The sequence below is a fragment of the Triturus cristatus genome, chromosome 4_2 (genome assembly GCF_964204655.1).
Source record: "Triturus cristatus chromosome 4_2, aTriCri1.1, whole genome shotgun sequence".
In the NCBI taxonomy this organism is placed as follows: domain Eukaryota; kingdom Metazoa; phylum Chordata; class Amphibia; order Caudata; family Salamandridae; genus Triturus; species Triturus cristatus.
In genome coordinates, this window is record NC_140586.1 from 20,444,514 (window position 1) to 20,455,621 (window position 11,108).

At 44.4% G+C, this 11,108-nt stretch overlaps 1 protein-coding gene across 1 annotated transcript in view; it reads right to left on the reverse strand.

Moving 5' to 3' along the window:
- Positions 1 to 7,288, reverse strand: part of SLC48A1 (solute carrier family 48 member 1) — a 154,000-nt gene extending 146,712 nt beyond the window's left edge. The window contains exon 1 of the mRNA XM_085600249.1: positions 7,064 to 7,288. Coding sequence (XP_085456375.1) covers positions 7,064 to 7,196 — 133 coding nt within the window. The 5' untranslated portion in view covers positions 7,197 to 7,288. The remainder of the gene's footprint in view (positions 1 to 7,063) is intronic.
- Between the last annotated feature and the right edge of the window lie 3,820 nt (positions 7,289 to 11,108).

An 11,108-nucleotide genomic window follows, 5' to 3' on the forward strand; every position in this document is an offset into this window, starting at 1 on the left:
CGAATCCTACTATAGCAGAGTGGCACACAGACATGGTATTCTTCAACACGCAGTGCGATGTATGTAGCAAGCTATTGCCTCCTCAGAGTCGTCCTAGAAATCATTGGGGGCCCTATCTGACGACGTACCTTGTGGGGAAGGAGACGAGAGAGGCAGAGGGGGAGTGAGTAGATGTACTATTCCTGGCAGCTACAAGCGAAGCACAATGGGAGGTGAGGACTAGCTGTGTAGTGTACGACAGTGCACGAACAGTTGAAGGGTGATCATGCCACTTGGGCATGAAGCGGCACTACAGCGGATACCCCAACTTGATGTATATGTCAGAGTCACGACCATAAGTGTGATGTATATTTAGAAACTGTGTTCCTAACCGTCAGCAATAACACTTGTACCAATGTCAACTCCAGTAACAGATGCTGTGCCTTCTGCTGTTTTGTAGTGTAATTTGTCAGGTTAGCTACGGTCATGTTGTACCATCAAAGCTATATGTATCTTGTGTTTCATTAACAAAGAAAACAAGCATTGGCATAGCCAATAGGTCTCGCTTTTGGGACCTTATAAGTATTTAGTTATGCAGCACAATATCCTTGGTGCAACAACATCAACTGTTGCATGGCTAAACACTTACAAGGTCCCAGAGGTGAGACCTATTGGCTATGCCAATGCTTGTTGATAATCTGGGTTGGGTAGTTCCGTTTTTTAAGCTCCGATGATAATTCTGTTACCTGAATCTTGTAGTCTGCCAGATTGGTGCAATTTTGCCTTAGGCATAAAAACTGAATGTAAGGTAGGCTTCCCTTCAAAGATCGTGGATGGAAACTATTAAAAAGTAATAAACTGTTCTTGTCTGTGGGGTTTTGAAAAGTTTTAGATTCCAACTTCATATTCTTACTTGAAATTACAACGTCAAGAAATGCGAGTGATGTTTTTCTTATTGTACTCGAAAATTTCAGAAACTCATCTTGTATGTTCAGCCAATTAAAGAATTCTACTATCATTTGTTCACCTCCTTCCCAAATAATGAAAACGGCATCAATACAATACTTCAAGAAACTGATCCTTTGTTGGATAGGACAGGATGGTTGCTGTCAGTGCCGACGCGTCCTCCCCGGAGGGCTGCTCTGTGAACGAGCTGAAAACTCAAAGGACTCCACATATGAAGTTAGTTGCAGATCACACTGCTCGCTACATTCCACGCGAACGCAGCTAGCTTCCTTTCTGCATATGTGTTGACTATTGTTTTCCAAACTATAAGCTAGAACTCCAGCAAACCATAATAGCATCTGCTACATGAAAGCGTGTGGTAACTGCCGGTGCTCAGCATCGGTGAGACCCGGCCCACTTAAAGCCCTGGGGCTGCCCTGTCATGATGTGCACGGCCTGAGCTTGGACAGTTGCTGGCAAGGCTCCCTTCCACGCAGCAGGGCCACGTGGTGCCCGCTGAAGTGGCGGCTGGTCCTAAGGCAGAATCCAGGGTATAGGGTTGGCTGGGAGAAAGGGGTGACGCTGTGAGGGTATCTTCCGAAAGCGGCCCTGAGCTGTTAGATCACCTCCGGATCCTAGACTCTGCACGAGCGCACAGGGCCTAGAGATCCACTATTTCTCTAAAGCGCCTTGAAACCGAGTGCAGCGTCTTATGCAGCAGAATGTAAAGACATTATATTACACGAAGATAACGCAAACAAAAACAAGCGCGTTCCTCGCGCTAAAAGGAGGCAGCAGGGGGAGGGGCAAGAGGAGGGGGCAAGTGCTGGATAAAAAAAGTGAAAGCATTTCACTTGCGAGAGCAAGCAGCGCCAGGAGCGATAAATGCTACCATATGGCGCCGCGCACTCCCGCAAGTGAATCGCCACACGTGCACGCGTTGCCATTGAAGGCAATGGAACGCGTGCACGTTTTTGGCTGAAAAGCCAAAGCGATCGCTAAAGGTCTTTTTGCCTTTGCAGCGAAAGCGCGCTGCGTAGGCGAGACCTAAAAAGGGCTATATCTTGTTGAATTCGGATTCTCATTTGGACAAATTAAAAAGCACCACTAAAAAAGATGCAAGGAAGTGATTGGTGGAAAAGGGCAGAGTAAGACTCCAATATACACTAAATGAAGAGCTTCTAAATATGAAATGAACATTAAGAAATATAGAATCTCAGAAGAGAAGAAGAGAAACATTTGTGTGTGTGAAATATTCAGCTTTCCCATTACTTTTATTTGAGGTTAAAAACCTGAACAAATTATCAGAACCAGACATTGGTGACTATATTTAACAAGGTTTTCTTGACCAATTTATAATTAATAATCATAGAACTGAGAGCTTGGGCTACACAGCCAATAGTTGGTTGTATGTTACTTAGAGACACCAGAGAGCCAGAAAATGAAACAACTGTGGAAAGAATTTTGGTGCAAGACGTGAGTGAGTAGAGTGATGCTCTCATTATGTCTTGGATCGCAGCACTTAACATTGTGATGGAGGAAAGGATATGTGAGAGATAAGATAAGCTAAGGGTATAATTACCCAGCAGCTATATTAAATTCTGTAGGTCCCATGTTGAGTTTATGAGGTTACAAACAAACGTAAGTGTAATAGGGGGAAAAAAGTACCACTAATTAAAATAATGCATACATGGGGGAGTAACCAACAAATAACATTAGAAACCAGAACTGAGACCTGAGCTACTTCCACAGCAAGAATACATTTTAAATACATGACTAATTTCATTTTCGGGGGAACCTGTTGCATTTGTAATGTCTGTAATCATTATTGATTCACTTCCGATTGTTTCTGGTCACAGATTCACTAAAAATGTAGCTTTCGAATTGTTTCTCCTTCCTAACCCTAGTGGGTGCTAAGGAAGGGTGAAGCCCTCTGCAACGCTGCCTTCCTATGGTTTAGACCTTAGGGTTTCCTCTCCTTCGGATCATACATGGACCTACTGGGACCCCCTACTCCTGTTAGCATGGTAATACAAAGATCCAGTGATAGATCTGCCTCTCATGATACATGGAATCCGCATTCTGTTGTACTCAACTTAGCCCACTTTCAAGTCAAACCCCTCACCAGCTGCAGCCAATACAGACCTCTTCCATAATCTACTCAACACAACCCACTCAAACAATTCCTCTGAATCAATTAATTTAATTTATCACTTTCTCCTATGCACAGTGGCAATACATGAGCCAGTCTTTCTCTGGTAGTGCCACAAGAATCTGAAACTCTATGCCTTCCCTCCGCCTAACCATGTGCCTTGTCACCTTCAAAAAGGACCTCAAACTCCTCCTATTTGACAGACACCGTGATTAATCACCCGTACCATACTTAGGAACTCTCTCCACTAGGATCTGAACTACTTTTGTTATGTGGCCTCACAATTTAAAGTGATGCTTTAACTGTGTACGGCCTTTGACCAACTGCTGCAATTGTCTCATGTGGCAACTCTGCAAGCATCCACCGATGTAAATGTCAGAGTTTAATTACCGTGGAAGGCAAAAACGTTTAAGTAAATTTTGCCTCATAGTAATATAGAAATGTGTTTGATCGTTAATGTAGGAATGCGCGTCAATTGAGTGGTTAGAGAAAAGTGCATTCTTGAATAGACATATCACATAGAAAATGCTGTTTGTTTTTGTAGAAAGCTCCCATTTCTATCTTTCGGGACAAGGCCTCAAAATCAATCTTATTCTTTACTGTCCCTTTAATAATAAATGGTTTTCTTTTATGCGGACTCTAACATTATAATTGAACTGCAAAACTTGACTTTTCGTGAAAAATGCTGTTTGCAGCAAAATTGATTTATTTTCACCTCACACCATATGATTTCATCGTATTTAGATAGTTTTCTCTGCCACATGATTATAATGAACAAAATCTAAGTGAAAGAAAATGCTTGCCATCGCTCTGATTTCCATGATCTAACGAGACATGCCATATAATAATATTTCATAGAACAGCCCATTGTGTAACAATGGGACAATGAACAACTGACAGAGTAAGCTTGCTAAAGGTTCTCATGAAAACCTTGCTAGATGTATCTTTTGTAGCCGCCTATTAAACAACAACATGTCGACATAGACGTTTATCACGGAATTCAAGGAATAAGCCAACAGACCATTGGAAGATCTTCTCTCCTTGGTCAGGGATGAGTCAACATTTCGAGTTAGAAACATGTTTTGTGCTTTTCGATATCGTACATGTTCCTAGCTAGGGAGGAAAAGCATTCTATGCATACCTTCTCTGCCATGCCCCTTACCACTTTACTGTGCTAATCCTGCCCAAGTTTGCTATAAGCTACTACAAACTGTGATTTCCTTTATTTTCCTTACCTTTTGTGAAGAGACTTTCCTTTTTTGTGCTGATCATAGCTACTGCTGTGATTGCTTCCTTATATTTTTATGAGTTGTTACTGCAGTTGGTAGGAAACTTGGCTGAGTTTCAGAACTACTCTTTATGGGGAGTTTGACCTTCCATTGCTATTAGCCTTTTACTATATAGTGCTTGCTCTTTTCCAAAAGAACTCTTTATGGGCTCTCTTCATGATAAGTTAGGTTCTTTAGATTACGAAAGGGAGTATTTCCTTTATGGAACACACTGTTATTTTAAATACTGTCTCTAATAACACCTTCGACAAGGCAGCCGTCAAGACCTCCCTCAACCTCTACAACCACCTGCTAAGGGCAACAAAGAAGACAGCCCTTGCTGCACGCATTGAAACCAGCGACACCAAGGAACTTTCCAATATCGTTAAGGAATTCTCCAACACGGCTGCTGAAAACAACATCGCACCCTCACAGGAGCTGCCCGACAACCACACCCACTTCTTTCACTGAAAGATCGCAACCATATACAAAAACTTCTAACCCCAACCCACACCAACGGGCTTGCTCCACAGATACGCCACCACCGTATTCGACACGTAACACACAATGACCACCTGGAACATCCTCTCCACCCAGGAACCCACCTCCACCATGAAATCCATCGACTTAGAAGCTCCCACAGACTGCACAATATCTTCATCCTTGGAAACCAAAGGATCAACCAGGAACTTACCACCACACTCAATGCCTCTATCACCACCGCCTAATTTCTCGATGCCTGGAAACACGCCGAAGTCAGACCACCACTCCAAAAACCCTCCGCTGACCCCAGAGAACTCAATAACTACCTGCCAATCTCCCTGCTCCCATTCCCAGCAAAGGTACTGGAAAAGATCAATCAACTCATGACACATCTGGAGCAGAACCAGCTACTTAGGGCCTCCCAATCCAGCTTCTGCAGCAATCACAGCACTGAAACCGCCCTGATATCAACCGACGCCATCCGAACCCTACTCAACCGAGGAGAAACAGCAGCTTTGATTATCCTCAACCTCTTGGCAGCCTTTGACACTGTATACCACCACACACTGATCGAAAGACTCCACCACATCGGCATACAACGGGACATGCTCAGATGGCTCACCTTCTTTCTCACTGAAAGAACCCAGAGGATTCACCTCGCAATTGTCGCCTCTGAACCTGAAAAGATCACCTTCGGTGTCCCCCAGTGCTCAATCCTCAGCCCCCCGATTTTCAACGCATATATCATCACCCCGCTGGCCAACATCGTCAGATCCCATGGTCTGAACATAATTTCTTACGCAGACGATACCCTACTCATCCTCTCACTCACTGATGACTCCCACCAGAACCAACTTCCACGGATACAAGACAAACGTCGCCGACTGGATGGACAACAACTGCCTGTAGCTGAACACAGACCAGGTGGAAGCACTGATCTGGCAACAGTAGCAACACATGGAACGATTACTGGTGTCCATCAGACCTAGGACCCGCACCCACTCCCTCCAACCATGCCAGATACCTCGCAATCATCAATGACAACAAACTCACCATGAAATCACAGATAAACGCTGTCTCCGCATGCTTCCTGACTCTGCGTATACTATGTAAAATCTACATGTGGCTATCCCTATACACGAGATGCACCGTGACAAGCCCTCATCCCCAGATATCTGGACTACAGCAATGCCCTCTACAAAGGAATCACTGTGCACCTTCTACAGAGACTTCAGACCATACAGAACGCCACAACTAGAATCATCCTCTGCCTTCCCCGACGAACCCACATCACACCCCACCGGCTCCCTGTACTGAAGAGATGCCAATTCAAGCTGCAAACCCACGCACACAAGGCTCTACACAACAAAGGTCCCGCCTACATTAATCACCAACCATTGAGAAGACTACACTCCACCTCCCTTTCACTTGCCCATACTCCCTGCATGTACAGAAGAAAAAGTGGAGTACGGTCCTTCTCCCACATTGGAGCAAAGACCTGGAACAGCCCCCCCCACGCACCTCCTGAATATTACCTCACTTTCCGAATTCCGAGTGACCCTCAAGATCTGGCTGTTCGAATAAAGCTCTGGGGCCTGCAAGTGCCATTTGGGTGATTAGCCGCGCTTTTTGAATCTTGATTGATTGAATAATGAGTGTTTATATTTCAGTAAACAAACTTATCTGTCTAACCTGAATAAAAGAACAAACATACAAACTAATCCCTTTTATGAGAAATAAAGCTTTTGAATCTTCATCAAACCTCTCATCATTGACCTAACATTAAATGCTGTAAGTTGATGATTATTTTAGCAATGTAATCTCCATTCACCCTTGCTGCACATGAAAGCCCACATTCTGTGATAACCGCTTCCCCACACCTGGCACACTTCTGTTTACTATATCACCGCCACATTCATGCAGTACTGGCCTCCGCCCATCGCTCGTGCTAATGTACCTGGCAGCGCCTCTGTGTTAAGCTGTCTTCCTCCCCCGTGGCGTTGAATAACGAACGTTTCTGCAGATCTAAAAGCCTGGCAAACTGTACCTGAAGAATTCCCCTACAGCATGTCACCGCTAAATAGTGGCACCGATATCTTCCAGGACATTAGACCCCCACATTACCTGATAAAACCCCTCCCCATATTGTTGTGAAACCCCCGCAACTGTAGCCAAGAGGCCCTTCCCTACTGTACCTGATGTCCTACTTTCCTTTTTCAACCCGACACTTTCCTACCTGAAAGACCCCCCATGGCCGCCGTCCAGGGCTGTCCAAAAGCCACGTTCCATGCCAGGAAGGCAGAAACTCCGATCAGCGTCCCCATCGACGCATAGGCAATGCGCACCCAGAGGCGCCGGCTGAGCGCCATAGGGAAGAACGGAGGAAACAGTCTTTCCGAGGAACTTGCTGGCGCTGACAGCTAGGGCACACAAGGGGGCGGGGTAGTCAGGGACACCGAAGAGGGACTAGGGCGGGCACACAGGGGAAGGGTATGGGCAAAGACACTAAGGACGGACTATAAATATAGTGTAAGGGGAAGATTTTTTATTTATAGCGCGAACTCGACCCGAACGTATTGGAGCGCTTTACACGAGCACCGTATTTACATTCCACATTCAGGCACGGGGAAATTAAGTGATTTGCCCAAAATCACAGGATGTGGACGCGACCCCGAGGATCGAACCTTGGTTTCCAGCACCAAAGTCGGCAGTCTAGCCGACGGACCACATCCTCTCCCCAATTGATGCTAGATACAGAAGAAGGACAAGAGAGGAGACACAAAAACTGAAGATGCACTGACTATCGCTTTGTGATTGATCCCGAGTGGATTTCAGTCCAACCTTAAGTTTAAACAAGCATTTACAATGCAATGGTCTCGGCAATATTATAGGTAGAGCTATTGGTATTGCTCATTATTTTTTTTATCATTATTGTATCCCTAAATAAATGGCATTGTCATTTCTATTAGCATTAACTTTTTTTTTTGCATATGTGATACCTATTGCATTAGCAGAGAGAGAGTGAGGTAGTGAGATAGAGAGAGTGAGGTATTGAAATAGAGAGTGAGGTAGTGAGAGAGAGTGAGGTAGATAGAGAGTGAGGTAGTGAGATAGAGAGTGAGGTAGATAGAGAGTCGAAAAAGAAACAGCATAGTTGGGAGTTCTCTTTAATAATACGAATTGATTTCTAGCAAAATTAACCCTGTTTGCAACATTAATCAATGTTCTAATAATGTATACTTTGCAGTGTGTATGCAGTTCTGGGATGAAAGTTAATAGCTCACCATTCTATATTAGGACTTTAAGTTATAAATGGTAAGTAAAAGAAGGATGTCTCTTTTGAAAGCAGTAATCTGTTTACATCATATGCACCCTGTAATCTACTTAGTACACGTTCTATTAACCCTCTGCACTAACTTCATATGAGTCAAAACCTCAACTATACAAAATGCTGCTCGCTCTCCCGGAAGATAATTAATCACATGAGTTTTCACGACATTTATGTGAGGCCTGGTAAATGCCGGCAGAAAGAAACGCTGCAGCAGGTGCTTCAAAAGTTTAATAAACTTTTGAACACGGCGCCGCCAGGAAGCCAGCACCCGGTGTGGTGGCACCGGTCGCACAAACGCAGTTTCCAAAAAGAAACAGCATAGTTTGAGTTCTCTTTAATAATACGAATTGATTTCAAGCCAAATTAACCCTTTTTGCAACATGATAACTTTACAAAAAAAGAAAAAGACAGACAAATAGATCGAGACACTCAAAATTATACACAATATGCCAAATAGCTTACTGTTAAACTGTTTCTAGTGCCTAGTGTGAGGGAGCTCTATTAACATTTAGGGTTCGATTTCTGACCTGTAAGGTTCTAGGACCTTCAGGTTTTCTTTGAAGTTTTAAGTGCACCATTATACTAACTACTTCATAAAGTCATTTTCTTTTTACAAAGGAAAGCACTGTCTGAACATTCAAATTAGTAAGTGTAGTTACCTTTATCACCTATTGCCTGGTCATTTCTGTCTGCCCAAGAACATAAAGAAAAGGCGTCACAGGTGGAGTCGCAAGATTGCAAAGTATTAGCGGAAACTAGGTATGCGATTTTTCTGGAAACCTTGCAGAGCGGTGTGGCGGTGAGTGCACGTGCAAGGCCGCGGGCGCAGCCTGGATGGGCTTCCTCGCGCTGGACTGCTGCCGAGGCAGGGCTGGCCCTCTGGCATGCACGTGTGATCCTCTGCAGCATGGTGCAGAGCCCTTCTCTTTAACCCGAGAGCCATGGAAGTGAGCACAAAAATGCAGCATTTCTTAGCAAAGTACGCAAATCCACCGTAAACAAAAGTGCGTGACACACCCAAAGAGCTGCACACTCGGCTTCCGATCCAGAATCTCCGTGAGTTATGCATGTGCCATATGTTGACGTGATACATACGTCGGATATTTAAAAACAGTTCCCACACATGTGCTGACATTAGGCTCCATGGTGTTCATCCGGGCAGATCTCACAACAAGCACACCACTGCCTTTCTCCGAGGCGAAGCAGAAATGCCTCGGAGCTGTGGAAGGTTCAAGTCATCCTGTCAAAAGGATGGTAAAGAAGCATTACCCCATAATAGTTAAAAATACAAGAAGAGGAAGGAAAACCATTTAATAAGATGCAAGCAAATTTTATATTCACAAGAAGACCAACCAATAGTAAGTAATGGACTGACGCTACGCCCACTGTAAATATTGGTACAATCCACAATGAGACTTCAACAACAGACAGCTAAAAGCTGTTTGTGGGCAGGACCTAAAAATGGGAAAGACAATCTATGAGTCATGTTTTGCTAACATCAAGCCCTCTGAAATTTTCAGCTGACACATATGTTTACATGATCTGGCCAATAATGACAATAGCCAAATTTAGAGACACTAGACCATTTATGTGACACTGCTCTGTACAATTGTTAGGCTTCCAGTTGCATGTTTTTCTTCCACAATATTTTTCAAGATTGTGGTAACAAATGTATTCTGATCTTCTGGCGTGTATTACAAACTCTCTTTGAAAAATCGCTATTTCCTTTACAGACAATTCTAAATTAGCCAGCCACCTCGAACATCTCTCTAGGCCCCAATGCTCTCTGTTAGACCTACGTCCTAGGGGTAGCTTGGCTCAGGTCAACAGGCTCACATCTCCGCTTGGCTTTTCATGCCTGCATCCTACTCAGCTCGCAATCTTGCGCAGCACCACTCAAAAAGGACACTACACTGATTACGTGTAAGGTTTACTGAAATGCTTTATATCATTTCTCTCTTATTACAACCCAGTTTTCAATTTGACATTATATTCTAAACCATTCCATTTCATTTGCATTTGAACGTTTCTCTATATTCTAAGGCAAAACCCAGACCTTACTGTACAAGATAAACTTTTCTTCCAATATTTCTTCCTTTTCTTTTTAGGCTCTTAACACCCGGATACATTTACGAACGGCATTTCCAGGAATGACTTAACAACTTTTAATATGAACTATCATTAATAACTTGGCATCTCACTACCACTTTTTCATGGCCTATGCACAGCACCTGGACTCTCTAGTATGTCTAACTGCCACTTAATTAAACATCATTTGTTAATGCATTCTATTGTAGCTTTAGTTACAACCCTGGCAACTAGAGGTTCATAAGTAGCTCTTATATTTCATTTCAACAAAGCATTACTTAGGCTTTAATCCCATCGAAATCTGTGCTGGTCTTCTAGGGATCTCGGCTTCCCAGGGATTAAGAATAATAGGTATAATTAGGACATATCCTGAACTCAGCTGTGGGCCTCACAGAACGCTCTCTCCCCCTCCCCTCTCCTCCAGGCCCAGCTTACGGTACAGTCTCGTAGTCCTCTGCTCCAAGTGTCCCTCCGGAACTGGAGCTGCTGTCCCCTCAGGCCGTGAGAGACGGGTCTGTTCTTTAGCGTGGAATCCTTCCTCCTAAGGGCGGCGAGTAACCGGGAACTTCCACAGATTACCCCTCACACGGTTGGAACAGTGCCTCCCTCCGCTTCGGATTCCTGACAGTTAGGTTGTGGCCCTGGATGTTTCCTGTACTCCCCCTCGAACACCTCTGCAGTGCGCAGTCCTCCTCACTCGCATCGGTGAAGGGCGGCGCTACGGCCCCTCCTCACGTGATCGGAGGACGGGAGCCTCCAGGCCGAACCCGCCCCCTTCCCCTTCCTGCTTACTTCCTGAAGCGACTCTCGTCAGAGTTTTCAGCGGCGTCGCTGACTCCCGGCCCCTCACCTCTGCAGTCTA